Source organism: Telopea speciosissima, chromosome 2, assembly GCF_018873765.1.
Source record: "Telopea speciosissima isolate NSW1024214 ecotype Mountain lineage chromosome 2, Tspe_v1, whole genome shotgun sequence".
NCBI lineage: Eukaryota > Viridiplantae > Streptophyta > Magnoliopsida > Proteales > Proteaceae > Telopea > Telopea speciosissima.
The window spans coordinates 32,308,845-32,334,672 of record NC_057917.1 but is presented as its reverse complement, the minus strand read 5'-3'; the positions used below and the strand labels follow the sequence as shown (position 1 = coordinate 32,334,672).

Sequence of the window (25,828 nt, the reverse complement as noted above, 5' to 3'; positions counted from 1 at the left end):
TCCTCTCTCCACGTAAGCGGTTTCCCAATGAAATAGCAACTCTCACATCTCCTCTCTCACGTCTCCTCTTTCCCGCTCTTGTCTCTTTCCTCTCTCTATACTATTTCCAAAAATCAACGAAGAGTGCGCGTTGGAGAAACTCCGGTGAAGCCGAGCTTGGTCACCTCTGCAAACTTCGGCGACTGCGAAGAAGGCGAAGGCGAGTCAAGGTGAAAGCAAAGGCGCTGCACGTGCGTGAGTCCTCCGTTTGCTTCCGTTCTCTCTCGGCTAGTCTCCTTGCAAAGGCTTTGGTCAGTTCTCTCTCTCTCTCTAGATTTCTCTCTATCTCTATCTATTTTTCTAAAAGATAGATCTTTGATTAAGGAGCTGAGGAACACTTGCTAAAGAAAACCCATGCATCCTGCATATGAGCTAAGGAACACTTGCTAAAGAATGATGGCATTATTAAAGAATGAGCTTCAGTGATTAATAATGAAGGTTCCTGTTTTCTTATTTTAAAAAATATGTAAAAAAAGAGAGGCTTCAACTTCAATCTCCTCATTCCTATCCATTATCTCGGAATACTGTGGCATTAAAATTGAAGTTATAAGCAGGAAATTATTAACAAGAGTACATGAACAGGGAACTTTAATGATGACGAAAAGTCGAAAACAGTGTTGGCAAGAGTTTTAAGACTAAGAGGAGGATTACAGAATTATGAGTTGGTAGGGCTTCTCAGTTTCTTCTTTCTACCAAGGAAGCTCTTGTGAGAAAAAGTGGCATCAATCTCAATTAGATTCTCTTGAATTGCAGTAACGTTCCATTAAGAAGCTTAAACCCTCTAGCATTTGCAAGCTTTATACTCTTTTTGCTTTTTAGGTAATAATTTATTGAAGAATTAGAAGGGAATGGAAGAGATAACTTGAGGGTAATAACTCATATATAACAAACGTGTCCTACAAAAGATACAGTTTTATAAATTAATCATATTATATGAATCTTAAAGGATTAGGATGGGGTGGCTATACCTAAGTTCATTATAGGCAACAACTACTATAGTTGGAGACTTAAAGAGAGAACTTCCAATAAAGTAATGAATCAATTTGGTGAAAAGTCAATTGCATGAGATGGAACTATTTCAAAATAAAATAGCAAATGCTATTGGAACCTGTTCACTTTGATTACTATTGAACACCATCTAATATATGCCTCTACTGTTGCTACTTTATATTCTTCTTCTTCTTGGATCCAAGGCAATGAGACTGGGAAATAAGCGTGAGGCCCTAATAACTTGTTACATGGTCAGATGTCTTGGACCAAAGACACATTTTCTTCCCCAGATTCTTCAATTATGCTTGAATCCTGATATTGACTGATCTTTGAAGAAGATTGGTGGTATCAGTTAGTATCGGCTGGATTGGTGCCAGTCAACCATTGCTCAATACAGCTGATATGATTCTGATCCCTCAACCTGTTATAGAGATTCAGATTTCAGCTCATTATCGCACACAAAATAACCCGAGTCATATACTTTTAGGGAAGATAAAACTCATTATCTGTAATTCTTTTGCAGGACTGTCTTATAATAATTCACAAGTTACCCTGTGTTCATTTAAGTTCTTTTGATTTGTTCTGGTTATGGTGCTGAAAATCTAGGTAAAATGTGTAAAAGCAACATCAAAGTGCTGCCATTATATCCAAATTATTTGTTGTTCCTCTTCCCAAGCGTCTGACTATCAAAATTATTTGCCCTAGGGATAGATTCAATGAACACCAAAATCCTGATAATTCTGATGAATTTATACTGGTATTGTCTGCTGCTGAACCTTGATGGTGCCACCAATATTCAAGTTTTAAGCATTTCTTGAAGTAGTAAGAAATTCCATTAAATGGGTGGAGGAAAACTTGGTCCTTAATTATTAAGGGAAGTAGTTCTCTGTCTGGGACTGTGGCCTATGCCAGCACTTCCATGTGTCTATCTCTCTCCTCAAAATAAGAGGGCAAATCTGTCTTTTCATATGAAGAGGAGAGAGATAGACTCATGGGAGTGTTGGCATAGGCCACACTCCCGGATAGAGAACTTTCTCCCAATTATTAATTGAGAGAAGTAAGATGCAATTAATAAATCAGCTTGGCTGGTCGGGCCGCGGAAAGGATTGGTAACAGAATGAATGAGGGGTTCATCGGTCTTTTGAGATAAAAGTTGGAGGTTGTGCCGCATAGCAGCTTCCAGTTAGGCAAAACCAACAAAATTAAAACAGATTGGTAGTTGCTGGGGGTGGGGGAGAAGTTGCCTTCTGTAATCATTTAAGTCATACAGGAAGAAAACTATGGCATCTCATTCTGGCTGCAGTAACTTGCAGCATTTAGCATGAAAGAACATAGCTAGAAGGGCCAAGAAGGAAATCAATTTTTGGGCTTCAGTGAATCTAGTTCAGGAAAAGTCTGCAACTGAGAACCAGGAAAATTATTATTATTTTTTTTATAAATAATACTGTTGTTTCTTGTTTCTTGTTTCATTACATCTATGGTTTTTATATCCTTACTCTTAGTTGTATTGTCTATTTCTTAGGTTTCATGTGTGTTTATGAATCTCTAATTTTGAGAATTATCATTGTTGTTTTTCTATACTTTGCTACTCTTTAGGTGGGTTATGGATAATCCAATAGATACACCGGATAAGCCTTTCATCGGCATGCAGTTTGATTATGACAATGAAGCATATGAATTCTATAACAGTTACGGAGGAAGATTGGGTTTTAGTGTCAGAAAAGACTATGTAAATAAGAGCAAGAAGGATTTTTTTTTGCTTAAGGTCAGCAATGTGAGTATTAACTTGTAAAAAATAGTGTTACAATGAATGGTTGTATGTCATCTGAAAGAAATGCTCAGGGATCTTACGAGTTACCTTCGGCAATGCCATCAATAAAGTGTAGGACCCTGACAATCTTACCAAATAAAATGAAAAACAAGCTAACTGAATCTATAACTTGGGCGTTCTAGCGCCTCCCAAAGAACTTTCTATGAAATAAAGCGAGGGGGAGCACTCCAACAAGTTGTGCTTTTTGTTTTCGCCGCTTGGTTTGCAAGGGCATCTACAGCTGAGTTTGCTTCCCTGAAGCAATGGGTTATGCGCCACTGGATGGATTCAAGGAAAGAAGAAGCTGACCACCAATCCTGCATTAGGCACCAAGGTATATTGCGAGAGAGTATGGATGAGACTACTACTTCTGAGTCGCTCTCAATCCATAGCTTATCAATATTCAGCTCAATAGCTTGCTTAATCCCAGTAAAGAAGGCACCCATTTTTGCCATGAAGTTCGAGCCCACTCCCTTCGCAAAGCATCTTATCACCACTCCAGAGTGGTCATGAAAAATTCCTCCTGCTCCCAATGAACCAGGGTTGCCCAAGGAAGAACCATCAATATTCAATTTCCTCCAATTCTGCGGAGGCTTCCTCCATCTCACTTCCATTATTCTTTTTGCAGGCGGCCTTGAGATAGCAATCTTGAGATCTCTAGCTATAGTGAGCTCCTGGACAGTTCTAACATGCATCCCTTTCCCCCGAGTGCAGTCCCCAGCCTCTCTAAAGCATATCTTTACCACCTAATTTGGAGTTCTTTTCAAGTTGTCATGGCGACGTCTATTTCGCTCCCACCAAATTTGTTGGCAACAAATGATAAGGACTCCCCAGACCTTAGGGAGGGGGACCACCTTAGCCTTTCTGCTCCACCAAGAAAAAAGCAATTCTATGGACGGGAACCTGTACCAGCTCTGGTTAAAAACATAGAGAATTTCCATCCAGATGTGACGAGAGTAAACACAATCTAGGAAAATATGTTGGGATGTTTCACACGCTTCCAAACAAAGTTCACAACGAGACACAATCGGAACTGATTTGCGACACACCTTGCAATCTGTAGGGAGCGCATCATGCGTCATTCTCCATCCAAATACAGTAGATCTAGGTTGAAGATCACGATTCCAAACTATCAAAAACCAGTCCACATTTGTCACCTTTAATCTCAGTGCTTCCCAAGCCGACTTGACCGAAAGAGAGCAAGAAGGATAAAAATGTGATAACTTCGAGGAGATTTGTTTGTAGTAAACAAGGTATTCGGCCAAAAGACAAGCGTGTTGATGATGCAAGTAACTCTCGAGTAGAGATGAGAACTAATTGTGCTGTTCGCATGAGAATAATTCTTTTGAAAACTGAAAAATACGAATGCCAAGATTTTGTTGAGGAGCATAATCATGAGCTTCATGTAGCATCTACCACCCACATGATGCGGTCACAACGGATCATTTCAGATGTACATGCCTCTGAAATTGAGTTGGCTGATAATTCTGGAATTAGACCTAAGCCCTTTTTTGAGTTCATGGGCAACCAGGCAGGTGGGAGACAGATCCTTGGTTATACCCAAGTCGATCATTACAATTATCTCCGTACTAAACATCAGCGTGACTTAAAGTATGATGAATCGGGGAGTTTGCTACGGTATTTTGGGAAACAAACCAGGCTCAATCTCTCTTTTACTTATAGCTTGCAGTTGGATACAGAAGAGCAGATAACTAATTTTTTTGGACCGATTCGAGAATGATAATAGATTATGCGTTTTTTGGTGATGTTGTGACGTTTGATATAATATTTTGTACAAACAAGGAGAATAGGTCTTTTGGTATTTTTTGTGGATTTAACCATCACAGAGGAGTTGTTATATTTGGGGCAACTCTTTTATATGATGAGACAGCTGAATCATTCAAATGGTTGTTTGAGACTTTCTTGGAAAGTCATGGAAAAAAAAAGCATATAACAATTTTTACAGATCAAGATGCTGCAATGGAAAATGCAATTTCAAAAGTGTTTCTTGAAACATGTCATGGTCTGTGTACTTGGCATTTGATGCAGAATGGGATTAAGCATCTAGGTAACTTAATGAAGGTAACTTAATGAAGGATGGGTCAAGCTTCCTATCAGATCTGAAAAAAATGCATATATCAATATAATGAGGAAGAACAATTTGAGAATGTGTGGGAACAACTAAGGTTCGACTATCAGGTTGAAAATGGTTCATGGTTGGATCGTATTTATGGGCTTAACCATAAGTGGACCAGATGTTATATGAAGAATACATTTACAGGAGGTATGCGGAGTACACAGCTAAGTGAAAGCATAAATGCAGACTTGAAGGATTATACAAAGTGTACTTTAGATATTGTACAATCTTTAAGCATTTTGAGCGAATAGTGAATGATAAGCGTGCTAATGAATTGAAGGCTGAGTTTGTTCAAGAAATAAGCTGCCAAAGAACGCGTATAAGTTCACACCCATAATGGTACAGGCATCAAAAGTATACACTCCTTTGATATTCGGCTTATTTTATGTTGAATATGAATCAGTTGGTATGTGCTACATAAAAGAGAAAGATGAGAGTAATACTGTCCAAAAGTATGTTGTTGGTGTTCTTAATTCAGCTGGGGTGGGATATAAAGTTGAGTGTAATCCATCTGAGTTTATATTTGAATGTAGCTGTAAGAAATTTGAGTCATTTGGCATCCTATGTTGTCACATTATGAAGATTATGGAAAGATTAGATATCAAGGTTATTCTTGAAGCATACATTTTGAATAGATGGACACGTGGGGCAAGAAAAATGATAGTGGCACATATCAATGGAAAAGAAGTTGAGGAAGATGTTAATTTGGATTTTACATAGCGTTATAGGATTCTGTCCTAAATTAGTAAAGATTGCTACACAAGCATCCAATTCAGCCGAGGGATATGCATTGGTGAACAATGTTGCTAGTGATTTGTGTAAACAATTAGAAAATCTTTCTCGGTAAGCCCCAAATTTAAATGAAGAAGAATCAACTGAGGATTTAAATCTAGATATATCGAAATGGCTTAAGAAGAAAGAGAGGAAGAAGAAGCCAGGCTCCAACCCAAGTAAAAGAATTAAAAGTTGTATAGAAAAACCAAAAAAGAGAAAGAAATAAAAAAAAAAGGGTTGCATCTCAGGTACTTTCTATTCATTTTTGGCTTTAATAAAGTTAAATTCTGTGATTCATTTTTTGTGGTTAATTGAGCGACAGTATTTTATGCATAGGCACAGAGGTCATTTGATTATTCTATGGACTGTATAAATTCCTCTCAAGTCTCTATTTTTCAGGTATTGCTTTGATAATTTAATTATATACTCATTGTAGGATAATTTCTTGCCAATTTTTTGTTTATATTTTATTGCTTCATGTGTAGGCGAATGTTGATCTATTTGCGTCCCAATCTTCCATACTTTTTGAAAGATAAGCTTCGTCAATGGACTTATTTCCTGATCCGAATGTTTAGCTGACATAAGATAGGTAGATTTTCTCTCCTCCAATTAAATACATTCTCTCTCTTAGGGTTGTTTAGATATCTAAGGAAAATGCTGATTGTAATCATTTGTTTATGGCAAGCTTACAATTATGGAATGGTTGAAGACTACTGGAATGATGGCTAAGAATAGGAAAGAAGGAGAGATTATTGTGTTTTGAAGCTTTTTAACTTAGCTACCCCATATCATTACTTTTTTCTTGCTTTTGGAGGAGAATTGTGGTTTTATTTTTCATCCTCTAATTTTTCCTTGTGAGTACTTGGTGGAGCTTTGATGTTACTGTGAATGAAGCTAGTGGTGAAACCTTGAAACATTTTAACTTACCTACTCTCTTAAATCTCAGTTATTATTCTCAGGACTTATTTTATCCAGCTACATAAACCAATTGCCAACATATATCACTTTTTGTACTATGCTTCCACCATTTTGATTGGTGCTTGGAGGTGTAAATTCATTTTCTCTGCTGGCACTATGATCTATAAAACATTGTTTCCTTTCTTGATGGAGTCTTACAGAAAAATCAATGGGTCTAAGTGGTTATAAGTTACTTCAACCAAGCAAAAACCATAGCAATAGGTCACAGCCAAGTAGGGAATACATTCCATTAAATTTAAGTACATACATATGGTCAAAAATCCATATCCATCTTCAATTTAAGGAAGATGGATACCTATAATTATTGTGCATTATACGTACCTGATTATGGAAGAGGGATCAATAAAAACAAAAAGAAAACACTTGCTTTTGAGATGCTATCCTTCCACTCAATAGTCTAATTAAAAAAAATTGAAATGATAAATATGCAGTAGTTAACTTGATATACTGATTAAAAGAGAAAATCAGAAGAACAATAAGAGAGAGTAAGAGCTCCTAACTTTAATAATACGTGCATCAGACTTACTTGATTATGGGAAGAGAGAGCAATAAAACCTAAAAGAAAATTGGTCCTGAGATTTTGTCCTTCCTTTCAACACTCTAATAAAACAAAACATAAGCAATATGGTGGTGGCTTGGGTGTTCATTGCCTATCAACCAACTTATATTATTCATTTAGTTCCTCTTGAAACAGAACAATGTGACTATGATGTTGAGGCTTTCAACCTTGCTTACAAGGGAGAAAAAAAAAGATTTTCTATTTAATTGATAATATTCAAAGCCAATAAGCTAATTGAAGATTTATGAATACAAACAATTATATCTGATTCAATGGCACACAATTGTAGAGTTGAATGATCTTCTCAAAACGCATCCAGTGAAGCAAATTCTAGTGTGTTGTTGGCATTATAGAAACAACTCTGTACATTTGAATTTACATAATAATAAATCTGGCCTTATTGACTAAGAGGAACACATTCAAGCTCAATCTCTAACACTCCACGCTCAACATGCTGCAGCTTGATTGTGATGTCTTGCTTTACCCTTCCATATAATATGCTGATAATGCTGCCCAAGCCATTGTGTTTGTTAGCTATACATTTTCCAAGCTCAATGTACTCAGGGATGGTGGAATTCTCATGAACTTTGGAAGCAATGACCAAGGGTTGGATGTCAATCTCAGCCTCTCCCATGCGATCATCTGGTGTGAATGTATCCTTGTCATAAACAAGCTGCAAACAAAGTAAGCAATGAAAATCAACAAGGATGTGGAAAGGAAAGCATATCCACATGAATTTTACTGGACATACACTTTGGGAATATGGAGTTATTCTAAGGGTTTTATTTTTGTTCCAATGATCGATTTTAATCATGATAGCATCTGCCAAGAGTTTGATATTTTGGAATCATTCTATAAATCCTTAAGAAATACTCAATCTATTGTGAAAAAGTGAAGGATATTTTGGGCTTAGTCAAGCTAAACACAAGGACTAGCTTCTTTTTAAGACACCTAGTCATGGCTCACATGAATCCCCTCATACATGGAACACAACCTATCATGAAATTGAAGCCTGGTATTATTTGCTTCATTTTCTTCAACTAATGAATTGGAGGATACATAAGACATGAACTGACAAACTAATACTTGTGCAACTGTTTTCAACATGATGGAAAGGAAATATGATTTTGAAGGTGGGAAATGTATTTATTTTTATGGGGATTCAAGAAAATTAATTTTCCTTCCAATCACTAGTGGACTCATCGTAGATTCAAAGAACACCATCATGGATTCTTGTGGAAAGCTTATAGTTACTTATTTCTTCTCTAATGTTATACATTCTACTGTCTTTCTGTTTTGTTTTTAATCTCTTTGAACCATAGCCAATAAATCAATCTTCTGTTCTTGTCATGAAATCCATAATCTTCATTTTCATTCCAAGTTTCAACTCAGTTGAGGGTTACCCTATTGTTGTCCTATATCAAGAAAAAAAAAACTCTACAGTTTTCCCATGGAAAATCCCTTAGCAAACCATTTTGTTAGTCCATCCTTGTAGCTACAGAAAATCAGTAAACCCCAAAAAATTTGAATGAATAGATTTTTTTTTTCTTTTTTATAAACTACTTAGGCTCTTATCACCTTTTAATCACATCAGATCACCAAAAGCACATTTTCCTACACTGTTAAATATTTAACTCGAATGGAGATAAAATTGCATGATTATCCAATTCCACAATGAGTAATCAGACATACAAATATACCAGTATGACAATGTTAACACAAGGAATGAGCAAGGAAAGAAGAAAAGAAAATAAACCCTTTTGATCTTATAACTTTTAAGGGGTAACAAAAGGGGTTGAATTTCAGGGACAATATATCACAAATGTCAAACCTTGCCCCTGGCTGACTGGAATTTTGATTGAAGGATAGGAATCCCTGACCAGGCAACCAAGAACACTGTGGAATATCACTCCAGTGGTTTGGATTGATGAGGAAACCCTGTGTGGATCATCCTATATACTTGTCAGAAGATGGACAGTGAACCCCTGCAAATGTACAGCTCATTGCATAATGTATGGCCTGGACCCCAGGTAATCTCTCTCCTCCCCAAACAGTGGGACCCACCTCTGAAAAAGTGTGTAAAATCTCCTATATGGCATGTGGGGATAATACCCTGACCAAGGGTCAAACCCTTGTGCAAGCCCCATTGAATTTCAACTTGCTAGAATTCTCTGGGCGATGGCACTGGGCGATGCAGACAAGGCCCAGTGACATCGCCTAGTGAGTGAAACAACATATTTTATTGGTTTTTAATTGTGGGGACCACCCAACATGGACATGGGCACCCTCCATAGATAGAGGGGAGTTTGAGGGACCACCTCATACCCTTAGTTCACTGTGGACCCCACCACTGTGCCCAGAATCACTCAGAATCAGTTTAAAAATTGATTTTCAAAAGGGGCCTTCACAGCCAAACAAGCCTCAGTGAAGGCTGGGCCTATAAATAGAAGGCCTTGGGCTCATTTAGAGCCCTTAGCTCTAATAGAAACCGTAGGAGAGAAAGAGGAGAGAAAGGAGAGAAAGAAGCGGAAGGAGAAGAATAAAGGAGGAGGAAGGAGGAGGAGTTGCTGCAGCCCTGCACCCAGCCTGGAATCGAGCTCTCCCAGCCCTGTGCAGGTATAGAAACCCTGCTCAAATCTGCTGCTCCTCTTTTGTATTTATGTTTGTGATGTTTTTGCTCCCAGGGCAGCCCTGAACAGTTGGAGTTTGCCCAGAACAGCTCCTGATCTGCCATGCAAGCCTTGGGCATGGAAGATCTGTACTTTTTATTGAATTTTAGTAGGCTGTTATGTTGTTCTTGAGGTCGAGATCAGATTGTGCACAACTGCACTGCCCAGATTCACTTCTGGCTGGCAGTTTGGAACCCTGGATGTAAACCATGGCCACACAAACCTAACCCTAGATGATTTGTCAAACCCTGCCCCCTGACTGGCTGGAATCTGATTGAAGTACAGGAACCCCTGGCCAGGCCACCAGGATCACTGTGGAGCATCACTCCACTCAATGAGATCAATGAAAATGCTCTGAACAGGTTTTCCTATATACCTGTTAGAAGATGGATAGCAGACCCCTGCACTTGCACAGCTCACAGACTGATGTATGATTTGGATCTGAGGTAATCTCTCTCCTCCCTAAAATGGTGGGACCCACCTCTAAAAAATCATGTAAAAACCCATGGTGGGCATGTGGGGACAATACCTTGACCTAGGGTCAAACCCCTGTGCAATCCCCCTTTGATTTCAATTGCTGGAATTCACTGGGTCATGCACTAGGCGATGCAGTAAGGCCCAGTGACATCGCCCAGTGGTTGTTTTTGCATATATTTTATTATTATAATTGTGAGGACCACCCAACTTGACCATGGGCACTCTCCAGTGATAGAGGGGACTCTGAGGGACCACCTCATACCCTTGGTTCAGTGTGGACCCCACTTATGCACCCAAAACTGATCAGAATCAGTTTAAAAATGAGTTTTTAAAAGAGACCTAACCAAACAAACAGACCTCAGTGGGCCTTAAGTCTATAAATAGGAGGCCATTTGGTTCATTTAGAACCCTTGGCTGTACCTGAATCTGAAAGAGAGAAGAGAGGGAAGAAGAGAGAGAAAGAAGAGGAAGGAGAAGGAGGAAGAAGGAAGGAAGGAAGAAGGGCTGCTGCCAGCTCCTCCCCTAGCTCATCCGAGCTTCTTCTCAGCTCTGTTTCAGGTATAAAATTCCCTGCATACCTGCTGTTCACCATTCTTTCCCTTTTGGATACTATGTTTTTCAACCTTGGGCAGCCCAGAACAGCTTAGGTTTGCCCAGTCTTGGTCCATATCAGCCATGCAGACCTTGTGCATGGTGAATCTGTGATCTATGTTGAAAAATAAAAATCTGATATGCTGTTCCCTTGGCCGAATTCTGTTCAAGCATGCATGCACAACCTTGACTCCCTTCTGGCTGCTGGATTGAAGCCCAGACTGCAAGCCAGGGCTGCTGAGACCTAACCCTAGGTGGGTACAGCCCTAAAACCCTGTCTAGAATATTGTTTCAGCCTTGCATGTGGCTGAAACACAAGATTTCAGACCTGCAAAACCCTGTGCACTATTTATCAAGGTATTCTGGACAGCCAAATACAGCCTCCCTGGAACCCTGATGGTGAAATGGATTGGACCATAAGGTAGACCACCACCACTAGGGCTACTGGACCATTAGACCCTTGGCCCTGCAAAGCCCAGCCTTGGAAACTCAGCCCTGCTGTCGATTGCAGGCATTGGCGATGCACAGGGCGATGCAGCAAGGCCTAGAGACATCGCCCAATGAAGGAATATTTTGATACAAAAGGGCAGAATTATAATTTCCAATGGGATTTGATCCCTGGACACTGTGGGATGTGGGAAATGATAAAAATGACCTTCCCCCACATCTGTCCATATGTGAAAATTGGTTGGAACCCTAAGTGGGCCCCACAGATGACTGTGCACTACTGTATTTGGTTTTACTGCATTGTCCTGAGCTGGACAGCAGTATGTTGTTATGTAAAATGTATTATGGACTAAATCTGACTTAGAGGTAGGTGTGGGCACTGTAAATGACCAAATTGCACCTGTGCCCTAGGCTTTGGCCCATGCACCCGGACATGACCTAAGACCCAGTGTAAGGCCCGATGTTCCAAATGAGATCAACTAAACCCTAGGTCAACCCAGTAAGGTAGGAAAACCCTAGGGCACCAGTGTAGGGCCAATAACTGAATAAAACACTATTTGATTCTTATGTTTAAGACTTAATCCTGTGCTCGAGGACAACAATCAGACAACAGCTAGAATTAAATCTGTGACTGAGTACCTAGAGCCATGTACTGGTGAGTGAATAATACTATCGTATGTGCAAATGTAATTGTGATCTGATGCCGGCTATCAATAATTGAATCTTGTCTGTTATGCCATTACATGCTTACAATCAAAGTTACTCAAATCACTACATAATGACTGTTATTGATCAACACTGTGAAATGAATATGATGATTGTGATTGTTAGAATAGATGTCGTACTCGGTTTGGAAATGAGGCATGCGGTAGCCCGTACTATGAATGCAGTTGACACTGCTTGACTCATACTATACCATATAGACATGGGGTTAGAGTTTCATCACCCATGCTACAAACCCTTGCCAGTAGGGGTTAAGGTGCTGGATGCCTGGGAGGCAATTATCAGGGAGTGACTAGGATCGAAATACCGAAAGGTGCAATTATCAGAACACCGGAAGGTGCATATATCAGAACACCGGAAGGTGCATAGATTCAGAACACCTATATGGTGCATGAGGGAAGAAACGGTTGCTTGCTAGGATAATCATCAAAGGGCTGGTCGGGCTGACCTAGGAAGGGATGCTGGAGCCGACTGGTTTTCTCCGACAACCCCATGAGTGTATCGCAGGAAGAGGTAACCAAGCCTACACCAGGGATACATGCATTGGGATTGTAGTAGCACAGACCTGACTTAGTTGTAATGATAGGTGGCTAATAATAAAACTGGACTTGCATATCATGTAGATCATGTGAATCTGTGGATTGTGGCTGCATATGCATGCATGATGGATGCTATTTGCTCACGAGCTCGGTGGGGCTCACACTCTGTTATATGTTGCTCTTTTCTTAGATGATCCTGCAGGTGGATGCCACTGTGGCATGGCGGGCTATTTCGAGGAGGAGAGTTTTGGTGGTTATGACGATGTTGGTATGGACCCCGACGGAGGTCATACTGATTCTGCATACTTTCTCGGTGGTCATGGATGAAGACCTTTGAGGAGTACTTCTGATGTTTTGTGTTGGAAACTCCTTTTTGTTGTGTTAGGAGGTTTCCTGTTTTGACCGTGGACCGGTTTAAGTTGTTTTTCTTTCTTTCTTCTTTTGGGGTTGGGTGCCCTAACCCTGTATATAATCATGTATGTATTACTGCGCCTATCAGCTTATGTTTTCTTTTGTTGTGGGTTGTGTGCTGGGGAATGTAACAAACAAGTTTCTATATGTATATATTATCACCATTTCCCATATTGCTATGCTTCTATTTATTTATGATAAATTGTAGATGTCCTGCATTACTCTGATCTTACTTGTGGTTAAGGTGTGGATTTTGGTTCATGAATGTAAGCACTGCTTCTAGATCTGTGGGATTTGGCGGATTGTAGTCGTGCAATTCGAGTCACCTACCCAATCCTCCTAGGGGGTGGTTTGGGGTGTGACAGAGCTTGGTATCAGAGCGTGAGGCTCTTCTTACATTCATGACGTGCAGACTAGGATTAACAAGATATAACTCATAAAACACGAAATAAGTAAAAGCTACAGGGGATGTAGATGCAATTAAACAAAGACATGGAATTTTCATTAAATCAATAAAACTTATATAAGATTGACTGCATAAACTGCAATTCAACAAGTGCATAAGCTAAAAAAAAAAACCTAGACTAAGTACATTAGGTAAAGGATTAAAATACATAAATTACTCAAAAAAAAGAGATGAGCATAATCATGTAGCCTCAAGTGTCTGGAAGATGCTAGGAGGTACTCTATAGGAGGCAGGTCATCAGTAAGAGGCTAAGGCTGGCGTGAGTCAACACGGAAGTAGCGGTCCCAGAAGTCTAGTCTTTGATCAACTGCACCTACTCTGCCGCCCAAAGAAGTGAAACCCTGATCAACTCTAGATCCCAGGTCAGACATCTGTGTGCCGAGGCTCTGAAGCTGTGTCATCGCCTGAGCCCAATCTGAAGGCCCTGGAACCTGTGAACTGGTGGCACCGGTAGTCTCGTAAGCAAGTAAGTTCGTAAACTGTGTGTCAAAACCCTCGAGATCATCTGGACCTAAGCCCTGCTCCTCTGTGTACATGCCCTGAGCGCCACCCCCGATGTCACCCTGCTCCTCTCCAATCTGATCCACATCCTGTGCATCACCACCCTATCCCTCGTCCTGCTGCATATCCTTAGCCATCACCTGGTCCTCATCCACTACTGGATCTTCACCAGGCACCTTCATCTTCAGAATAGAAGTCTTGTCTATCGGCCTAGATCGAACCCTGTCGATGTACTCGGCCTCTGGTGGAACCCCAAAGTATTGGAAGACCAAGGTAAGAAACTTCCCGTAAGGAAGGTTACCATCGGCTGGATTGCACGCATGGTAAAGCATCACCTGGAGTAATAAATATGGGAGGTTGATGATTGGACCCCCCTTACCAGCACCTAGTAAGCAGTAGGTGATGTATGCCCGCATCATAGAGATACTACCCTTGTTGCCGCCCTTTGGGTAGATGTTATAGGTCACACATCTACTAATTACCCTAGCACTGGGCTTGTAGGCAGTCTCAGACTTGGGAGTGTCCCCTGAACCTGTCAAAGCCCTGAACACAGTCCTCCTAGTCTCCAAAGAGAACATATCGGAAATGTCCATACGGGGTTGGTAATAAACCCTATCACCTGTGTCAGGTAAACCCAGGATCTTTGCCAATAGGGTAGTGGTCAGCCTGATATCCACTCCCTTCACCCTACTTTCCACCCTGAACCCTTGGACACTAGAAGGCCCCAGGTTACAGTAAAAGTACTGAACCAAGTTGGGATAACAAGGCTCAGCAGGAGATAACATCGATGCCCAACCTAGAGCATTAAACTTGGCAAAAAGGCCATATTGGTGGAAGTCCTCTACTCGCACCACCCAGCCATTCACTATTTTTACGGAAATGAAAATTTTCCACTCCTTAGTGTACTCATACCTAGAGAAGATATGGTGGTCGAAATCAGGTTCCTCTGAAGATGAATCCTCTCTAGGAGATGGAGGAGGAATCTCTGAGTAGGAAGAATCCTCAGATTCAGCCCGTAGCCTCTTCTGGGCTACTGACTTCCTCGTAGTATGCCGACTGGTAGACATTTTCTACAAAACAAGAGAGAGAATACCAAGTTTAGGGCAAGTAAATCAGTAAAACCTTACCTAGGTAAAGAAAAAATGAAGAAAACAAGTAAAACATATAGAGAAAACCTAAAAAACTTACCTAGGCACGTGCGAAGTCGCAAATAGGCCAAGAAAATACTAAGACTTGGTGTGGAAGTGGCCCCCTTACCCTAAGGTTTGGAGAAGTTTGGAATGGAATAGGGAGCAAATGGGGCCCTCTCGGACTTAAAAAGCCTGAGCCCGATTCTCTGGGCGATGGCACTGGGCGATGTGGCAATGCCCAGAGACATCGCTCAGTGATGGAATCTTGCAGGAATTTTAGTATTTTCGCATGGGAACCTCATATTTGGGCAAAATAACCTCATGGGACATGGAAAGGAAGGATATATATATATTAAATTAATTATTGTTATCAAATAAAAACAATATATATATATATATATATATATATATATATATATATACGAGACAAATTACAACAAGATGGAATCACAACTTGAGGACATAGGCTCAAAAAGTAAAATTTCATAATTAAGGACTAAGAAGGAGACCTATATGACTAGGTTTTAAATAGATGTGTACTATATGCTAATGAGATTAATTATATATAGTTTATGATATAAATATAGACTATGGTGTGTATTATAAGTATAAAATATACTTGTCTGTTGCAGTGTATGAACCCAATTGTAATGTTGTGATGCAAACTGAACATAGCTACATAGGGTTGTTATGTTACGTGCGTGGTACGTGTGTGAAGCATAGATCTTACCCTAACCAAGGTGTAGGATAGCTGAGAGCAGGATCTGATAGGTTGTCTAGTCAATCGAATCCCTAGACGTTAAGGTACCTCGAGCCAACCCAAGAATTTGTTATGTTGGAGTTATGGTTAATTAAATTTCCATAGTTAAGAACTTAATTCTTTAAATTAAGTATGCCCTCATGCCTAGAACCATTTTGTGTGACAGGACCTATTACCTCATTCGACCTAGAGACCCCAGTACCATGCTTATTATTAGATATCTACGTATGAGACTGAGGCAGATACGACTAGTATTACCCCGGGCCAAAAACCGACTGGACTTGTACTTAACCATTGTAGCCATTAGTGGACCCGAAGAGCAAGAGCATTTTCTGAGGTTAGCTGGAGAGGTAATAGCTGACATAGAATTTTTACGGGCATTGGAGTTTGAGACCGGGAAGAGACTGGAGATGTTTGCCTGCTAGAACAGGTAATTAATTAAAAGTCTTTAATTAAAAGCTTGGAATTTTATATAGCACCATGCATAGCATATTGACACATAAAAACATGTAAGCAAGAGGAAACACAAAGCATTTAATGAAACACATCACCTAATGAACTAAGATAATGAATCTAATAATCCACCTTACTGGTATGACTAATGTTACTCATTGGAACTGTGTACTGGACTTGACCCTGCTTAAGTTAGAAAACAACTATTTGCCCACATAGATGAAATTGGAATATTGAACACGCTCCTCCTTTCAGAGAAGCAACAATGGTCAACACTAGAAGTACTCGTGGAGGTCGTAAGGGTAAACAACCTAGAATTGTACCGGAGGTTGAACTGCCCAACGGAACAGAGGTCCAAAACTCTGAGGCATCGGCTGCTTCATCAAAAGCACCAGTAGCTGCACAAGCTACTGCAATAGTACCTTAGCCAAGTGTGGCAGCCGGTGATGTGACTGCGTTCATGACCACGATGATGCGAACCATGCAACAACAACAGGAGTTGCTTGGTCAGATGTCTACATAATTTGCAACTATGATGCACGAACGCGCTGCACCACCACCACCACCTAATCGACCCATACTGTTTCCACCACCTATGCCTCAGCCCTTAGTGGAAAATTCTACCGTCAAGGTTATGGAAAGGTTCAAGAAACTCCAGCCGCCTGCATTTTCTAAAATAACATCAGAGGCAATGTAGCCAGAGCGATGGATCAGAACCCTAGAAAAGGCATTTGAAGTACTCGAGTGCATGGATGCGTAAAAGATTATTTGTGCGGGTTATCAGATGCAGAATGAGGCTGAAGCTTGGTGGAAGGCCACTAGACCTAATCTAGAAGCTGCACACCCGAATCCCACATGGGAATAGTTTAAAGAAGTTTTCTTCAAGAACTACTTTCCCGAGAGTTTCAAGGATAGAAAGGAAGCCGAATTCATTGCATTGGTGTAAGGGAACAAGTCGGTATTAGATTACCAACAGTGGTTCGAAGATCTATTCCACTTTGCTCCAGAGCACTTGAAAGGGAAAGTTAGTAAGGCCAAGAAATTTGAGAAGGGACTCAAAACTGAGACTGGATCAGTTTTATCAATCATGGATATTCGGGATTATGCTCAAATGGTTGATAAGGTGAAGACAATGGAGGATAGATTTAAGGAAAAAGAGAAAGAAAAGACTGTAACGTCGCCTGGTTTGAACAAAAGGTCAAATAATTTCCAAACCTATGGTTGGCCAAATAAGGTTTACCGGGGAACAAGTTCAAGCCCTACTCCAACTCTGTATCGTAGGCCGAATGTAGGTCAGAATTCTTTTCGCCCTACATTTACTCGACCTGCTCAACCTACTATGAGTCAAGCGACGACAGCAGCTTCACCAAGCCAACCAGTAGCAAGTCAAGCGAGCAAAGCCACGACACCTGGAGCTATACCTTTCAAATGCTATCTGTACAATAAGGAAGGGCATATGGCCAGAGATTGTAAAACGTGTGGATATGGCAACAATTCACTTAATCAACCCTACGCTAGGCCATTTCAACCGCGGGACAATCGGACGCAGGGAAAGGTGTACGCCTTGACCAACGAAGAAGCCGAGGTGAACCCCGACGTTATGACAGGTAAGTAGTCGAACACAATAAATTTTAAAGAAATTGGTTTATGTCATATAACTTAAATTACCTACAAACCCTAGGTACCCTGAATGTCTCAACCATACCCGCACGAGTATTATTTGACTCGGGTGCAACCCACTCTTTCGTCTCCTCAACCTTTACGAGTAAGATGGAAGATCAACAAGAGACATTGAGCATGAGCTAGTAGTCAGCACGCCAACAGGGAGTGTCGTGAGTTTGAAAGAGGTTTATGACCCCTGTCTGATCAAAATCTATCGGAAGAGACTAACCGCATGATTGATAAAAATGGAAATAAATGATTTTGATGTGATACTAGGCATGGATTGGTTGTCTGCCTATGGTGCAAACGTCATGTGTGCTGAGAAAAATATAAAGTTTAAACTAGAAGATGGGTTGGAATTCACCTATCAAAGTGAACCGGGGAGGAAGTCTAAGTGAACAACATTATCCGCACTTCAGGTGCAAAAGTTGCTCAATGATGGATGTCAAGGCTTCTTAGCCACTGTACTTGATACGGAGGCAAAGATAAGACCTTTGGAAGAACTCCATATAGTTAGAGAATTTCCTGATGTATTTCCAGAAGATCTGACACAGTTGCCACCAGACCGCGATATAGAGTTCGTGATTGACCTGATCCCTGGTGCAGCACCGGTATCCAAGGCACCATACCGAATGGTGCTAGTCGAATTGAAAGAGTTATAGATACAACTTCAAGATCTACTGAAGAAGGGATTTATTCGACCCAGTGTGTCACCCTGGGGAGCACCTGTGCTATTCGTAAAGAAGAAAGACGGAAGTATGCGGTTGTGTATCGACTACCGCGAGTTGAATAAACTGACAATCAAGAATCGATACCAGTTGTCGCGTATCGATGAACTTTTTGATCAGCTACAAGGAGCAAGAGTTTTCTCTAAGATTGATCTTAGGTCAGGATACCATCAACTAAAGATTAAGAGCGGTGACATCCATAAAACGGTGTTCCGAACTCGGTATGGACATTATGAATTTTTAGTCTTGTCATTCGGACTAACCAATGCCCCGACAGCATTCATGGATATGATGAATAGAGTATTCTATGACGTGCTAGATAAGTTTGTCATAGTGTTCATTGACGACATTTTGGTGTACTCTAAGAGTGAGGAAGAACACGCGCAACATCTTACATTCGTGTTGCAGCGATTGAGGGAACACCAGCTCTATGCCAAATTTAGGAAGTGTGAATTTTGGCTCAACCAAATTGGTTTCCTGGGGCATATCGTCACCAAAGACGGCATCAAGGTAGACCCCGACAAGGTGAAAGCAGTTCTCAAATGGGAGACTCTGAAAAATGCCATTGAGATCCAAAGTTTCTTAGGATTGGCCAGTTACTACAGCCAATTTATTGAGAACTTCTCGTGCATTTCGGCACCCATGACAAAACTCATGAGGAAGGGAACTAAGTACGAGTGGAATGAAGCGTGCAAGAAAAGCTTCTAGGAATTGAAGAACCGTTTAGTGTTGACTCCAATTCTGACCATTCCAGATGGAACCGGAGGAATAATAGTGTATACGGATGCATCTAGAACAGGCCTGGGTAGCATCCTGAGGCAGAGAGGTAAAGTAGTCGCATATGCCTCCAGACAATTGAAAGAACACGAGAAGAATTACCCTACTCATGATTTGGAGTTAGCAGTAGTAGTCTTCGTGTTAAAAATTTGGCGACACTATCTCTACGGTGAAAAGAGTGAAATCTTCAGTGATCACAAAAGTCTGAAGTATTTCTTCACCCAGAAGGAGCTTAATATGAGACAGAGGTGGTGGTTAGAACTAGTAAAAGATTATGATTGTGAGATCCAGTACCACCCTGGCAAGGCCAATGTTGTGGTGGACACATTAAGCAAAAAATCTTAGACTGTGTCTCTCGCATCTTTGGTCGTAAGTGAGCAATTAATAGAGGAAGCTTAGAAATTTGATTTGGAGCTCGTGATCGATGAAGCAGCTGTGCAGCTAGTAGTACTAGATCAGCAACCATCGATACGAGAAGAAATAATTACGAAGCAACCATTGGATCAGGAGCTGGCCAAAATAATTTGGGAGATTCAACAAGGTGTCCATAAAGACCCAGATTTTACATTGGCCCAAGATGGAGCATTGAAGTTTCATGATAGATTGTGCATGCATGAGGATTTTGATATTCAAGATCGGATTCTTAAAGAGGTGCACAACTCACCCTATACCATCCACCCTGGAAGTACATAGATGTACAAGGACTTGAAGAAATATTATTGGTAGATTAGAATGAAGCAGACCATAGCAATCTCTGTGTCCAAGTGCCTTACCTGTCAACAAATAAAGGCAGAAAGACACCGACCATATGGACTTTTGCAACCACTTCCCATACCAAAGTGGAAGTGGGAAAGAATCACTATGGATTTCGTAACAAACCTGCCCAACACCAGGAAGATGAATACAATTTGGGTGATCGTAGACGGACTGACAAAAGCAGCTCACTTCATATCGATAAAAATAAGTTATCCAATGCAAAAGCTTGCCCAGATATACATTGACAACATAGTCCGCTTACATGGCGTGCCTGTCAGCATTGTGTCTGACAGAGATCCTTGATTTACTTCAAGGTTTTGGAGAAGTCTATAAAAGGTATTGGGATCTCAATTGAATCTCAGTATAGCTTTCATCCGTAAACGGATGGACAGTCAGAGAGAACCATTCAGACATGTTTCGAGCCTGTATTTTGGAAATGAATGATAGTTGGGATGCTCACATACCACTGGTGGAATTTGCATACAACAATAGCTATCACTCCACCATTGGCATGGCACCGTTCGAAGCAGTCTATGGTAGGAAGTGTCGAACTTCGATTTATTAGGATGAAGTTGGTGAGCGGAAGTATCTCGGACCTGAGATGATACAAGCAACTTGCGACAAAGTGGATGTCATAAGAGAGAAGATCAAGGCAGCCCAGTCGAGACAAAAGAGTTATGCGGATAATCGAAGGAAGGATATCGAGTTTGAGATCCGAGAAAAAGTATTTCTTCGAGTATCCCCAACCAAAGGACTGCTGCGCTTCAACACGAAAGGCAAGTTGAGCCCAAGATTTATTGGTCCATATGAAATACTCAATAGAGTGGGACCCGTAGCATACCGGCTGGCTCTACCGCCATCTTTATCAAGTGTCCATGACGTTTTTCATGTGTCAATGCTACGAAAGTACATAAACAATCCGACGCATGTATTATCAGCTGAACCCGAACTGTTGGACGTGGATATGACTTATGAGGAACATCCCACGGAGATATTGGACAGAAAAGAGCATAACCTCTGAAACCGCACCATCGTTTTCATGAAAGTTCGATGGGGAAATAACCCAACAGAAGAAGCTTCGTGGGAGTGTGAGGAAGAAATGAAGGAGAAGTATCCTCAACTCTTTGGATTATTGGGTAAGTAAATTTTGAGAACGAAATTTTTGTAAGGAGGGGAGAAATGTCAAACCCTGCCCCCTGACTGGCTAGAATCTGACTGAAGTGCAGGAACCCCTGGCCAGGCCACCAGGATCACTGTGGAGCATCACTCCACTCAATGAGATCAATGAAAATGCTCTGAACAGGTTTCCCTATATACCTATTAGAAGATGGATAGCAGACCCCTGCACTTGCACAGCTCATAGACTGATGTATGAGTTGGATCCCAAGTAATCTCTCTCCTCCCTAAAATGATGGGACCCACCTCTAAAAAATCATGTAAAAACCCATGGTGAGCATGTGGGGACAATACCCTGACCTAGGGTCAAACCCCTGTGCAATCCCCCTTTGATTTCAGTTGCTGGAATTCACTGGGTCATGCACTAGGTGATGCAGCAAGGCCCAGTGACATCGCCCAGTGGCTGTTTTTGCATATATTTAATTATTATAATTATGGGGGCCACCCAACTTGACCATGGACACTCTCCAGTGATAGAGGGGACTCTGAGGGACCACCTCATACCCTTGGTTCAGTGTGGACCCCACTTGTGCACCAAGAACTGAACAGAATCAGTTTAAAAATGAGTTTTTAAAAGAGACCTAAGCAAACAAACAGACCTCAAAGGGCCTTAAGTCTATAAATAGGAGGCCATTTGGTTCATTTAGAACCCTTGGCTGTACCTGAATCCGAAAGAGAGAAGAGAGGGAGGAAGAGAGAGAGAGAAGAGGAAGGAGATGGAGGAAGAAGGAAGGAAGAAGAAGGGCTGTTGCCAGCTCCTCCCCTAGCTCATCCGAGCTTCTTCTCAGCTCTGTTTCAGGTATAAAATTCCCTGCATACCTGCTGTTCACCATTCTTTCCCTTTTGCATACTGTGTTTTTCAACCCTGGGCAGCCCAGAACAGCTTGGGTTTGCCCAGTCTTGGTCCAGATCAGCCATGCAGACCTTGTGCATGGTGAATCTATGATCTATGTTGAAAAATAAAAATCTGATATGCTGTTCCCTTGGCCGAATTCTGTTCATGCATGCATACACAGCCTTGACCCTCTTCTGGCTGCTGGATTGAAGCCCAGACTGCAAGCCAGGGCTGCTGAAACCTAACCCTAGGTGGGTACAGCCCTAAAACCCTGTCTGGCATATTGTTTCAGCCTTGCATGTGGCTGATACACAAGATTTCAGATCTGCAAAACCCTATGCACTATTCATCAGGGTATTCTGGACAGCCAAATACAGCCTGCCTGGAACCCTGATGGTGAAATGGATTGGACCATAAGGTAGATCACCACTAGGGCTACTGGACCATCCCAACATGCAGAGGATCCATTAAACCCTTGGCCCTGCAAAGCCCAACCTTGGAAACTCAGCCCTGCTATCGATTGTAGGCACTGGGCGATGCAGCAAGGCCTAGAGACATCACCCAGTGAAGGAATCTTTTGATACAAAAGGGCAGAATTGTAATTTCCTATGGGATTTGATCCCTGGATACTGTGGGATGTGGGAAATGACAAAAATGACCTTCCCCCACTTCTATTCATATGTGAAAATTGGTTGGAACCCTAAGTGGGCCCCGCAGATGACTGTGCATTGTTGTGTTTGGTTTTACTGCACTGTCCTGAGTTAGACAGCAGTATGTTGTAATGTAAAATGTATTATGGACTAAATCTGACTTAGAGGCAGGTGTGGGCACTATAAATGACCAAATTGCCCCTGTGCCCTAGGCTTTGGCCCATGCACCAGGACATGACCTAAGACCCAGTGTAAGGCCCGATGTTCCAAATGAGATCAAGTAAACCCTGGGTCAACCCAGTAAGTTAGGGAAACCCTAGGGCACCAGTGTAGGGCCAATAACTGAATAAAACATTGTTTGATTCTTATGTTTAGGACTTGATCTTGTGCTCGAGGACAACAATCAGACAACAGCTGGAATTGAATCTGTGACTGAGTACCTAGAGCTAAGTACTGGTGAGTGAATAATACTATCGTATGTGCAAATGTAATTGTGATCTGATGCCGACTATCAATAATTGAATCTTGTCTGTTATGCCATTTACATGCTTACAATCAAAGTTACTCAAATCACTACATAATAACTGTTGTTGATCAACACTGTGAAATGAATATGATGATTGTGATTGTTAGAATGGATGTCGTACTCGGTTTGGAAATGAGGCCTGCGGTAGCCCGTACTATGAATGCGGTTGACACTACTTGACTCATACTATACCATATAGACATGGGGTTAGAGTTTCATCACCCGTGCTACAAACCCTTGCCAGTAGGGGTTAAGGTGCTGGATGCCTGGGAGGCAATTATTAGGGAGTGACTAGGATCAGAACACCGAAAGTGCAATTATCAGAACACCGGAAGGTGCATATATTGGAACCCCGGAAGGTGCATAGATTCAGAACACCTATATGGTGCATGAGGGAAGAAACGGTTGCTTGCCAGGATAATCATCAGAGGGCTGGTCAGGCTGACCTAGGAAGGGATGCTGGAGCCGACTGGTTTTCTCCAACAACCCCATGAGTTTATCGCGGGAAGAGGTAACCAAGCCTACACCAGGGATACATGCACTGGGATTGTAGTAGCACAGACCTGACTTAGTTGTAATGATAGGTGGCTAATAATAAAACTGGACTTGCATATCATGTAGATCATGTGAATCTGTGGATTGTGGTTGCATATACATGCATGATGGATGTTTTTTGCTCATGAGCTCGGTGGGGCTCACACTCTGTTATATGTTGCTCTTTTCTTAGATGATCCTACAGGTGGATGCCGCTGTGGCATGGCGGGCTATTTCGAGGAGGAGAGTTTTGGTGGTTATGACGATTTTGGTATGGACCCCGACGGAGGTTATACCGATTCTGCGTACTTTCTCGGTGGTCGTGGATGAAGACCTTTGAGGAGTACTTCTGATGTTTTGTGCTGGGAACTCCTTTTTGTTGTGTTAGGAGGTTTCCTGTTTTGATCGTGGACCGGTTTTAGTTGCTTTTCTTTCTTTCTTCTTTTGGGTTTGGGTGCCCTAACCCCGTATATAATCATGTATTTATTGCTGCGCCTATCAGCTTATGTTTTCTTTTGTTGTGGGTTGTGTGTGATGGGGAATGTAACAAACAAGTTTCTATATGTATATATTATCACCATTTCCCGTATTGCTATGCTTCCGTTTATTTCTGATAAATTGTAGATGTCCTGCATTACTCTAATCTTACTTGTGGTTAAGGTGTGGATTTTGGTTCATGAATGTAAGCACTGCTTCTAGATCCGTGGGATTTGGCGGATTGTAGTCATGCAATTCGGGTCTCCTACCCAATCCTCCTAGGGGTGGTTTGGGGTGTGACATGATTGCAGCCATGGAACATCAAATCACATCTGATTCCAGCCCTGCATGTGGCTGAAATCGATTTCCAAGCTTGAGAAAAACCCTGTGACACTATTTACTGGGTTGTCTGGGCAGCCAAATGGTGGACCTGATGGATGATCCATTTGGATCAAGAGGTAGGCCATTCTAAGGGCTACTTGACCCCCTAAACATGCAAAGGATCAGAATTAAGCATAGCCTCAAAAGCTTAGCCTTGGGAACTCAACCCAATGTCGATTTGAGGGAACTGGGCAATGCACCCAACGCCTAGAGCCATTGCCCAGTGAAGGAAATGTTGCTATTTTTGCAATCAGATCTGGGGGATCTCACCCAATGGCTGTGGGATAGTGTGGGAAGGTGGGAAATGACATAAATGCCCTTCCCCACATCTATCGATATTAAAGGAATATTTTGAAACCCTGGTGGGCCCCGCAGGTATAGGAAACCCTACTGTGTTTGGTCCTACAGCACAGGCAAGCTGTGGACAGCACTGTGGACCTGATCTGACTTAGGGTCAGGTACAACTATAGAAATGACCATTTTACCCTTATGCCACTGACTCTGGCCAATGCACCGGGACATGGACCTAAGGCCCAGTGCAAGGAACAGTGATTCTAAGTGAGAACCAACTGAACACCGGGTCAACCCAGTAAGCTTAGGTTAACCCTAGGACTACCAGTGATAGACTGAAAACTTAATAAGACAATATCTGATTTGTATTTAGGATTTGATCCCGCGCTCGAGGTCAACAACCAGATTGCTTTTGAGACTGAGTTTGCAACCGAGGTCCTAGAACCCAACTCAGGTGAGTGAATAATATTATCATATGTGCATGTGTAATTATGATATCATGTCGGCAATTAAGAATTTTAAACATGAATGCTTTGTTACTTACTTCTGATTAAAGTTATTCAAATCACTGCATAATGACT

General features: G+C 41.4%; 2 protein-coding genes across 2 annotated transcripts; one reads left to right on the top strand and one right to left on the bottom strand.

The window, feature by feature from the left end:
* The first annotated feature begins 4,145 nt into the window (after window positions 1-4,145).
* Window positions 4,146-5,696, top strand: LOC122650652 (protein FAR1-RELATED SEQUENCE 5-like). Its single transcript, XM_043844047.1, has 5 exons — window positions 4,146-4,477; window positions 4,687-4,921; window positions 5,039-5,123; window positions 5,228-5,293; window positions 5,380-5,696. Exons 1-5 carry the CDS (start codon window positions 4,146-4,148, stop codon window positions 5,694-5,696), a joined length of 1,035 nt encoding a protein of 344 aa, XP_043699982.1.
* Window positions 5,697-7,684: 1,988 nt separating this feature from the next.
* LOC122650651 (probable ADP-ribosylation factor GTPase-activating protein AGD11) lies at window positions 7,685-14,443 on the bottom strand. The gene is made up of 2 exons (XM_043844046.1): window positions 14,252-14,443; window positions 7,685-7,960 (listed from the first exon to the last, which is right to left on the bottom strand). The coding sequence occupies exons 1-2, from the start codon at window positions 14,441-14,443 to the stop codon at window positions 7,685-7,687; spliced, it is 468 nt and encodes a 155-aa protein (XP_043699981.1).
* Between the last annotated feature and the right edge of the window lie 11,385 nt (window positions 14,444-25,828).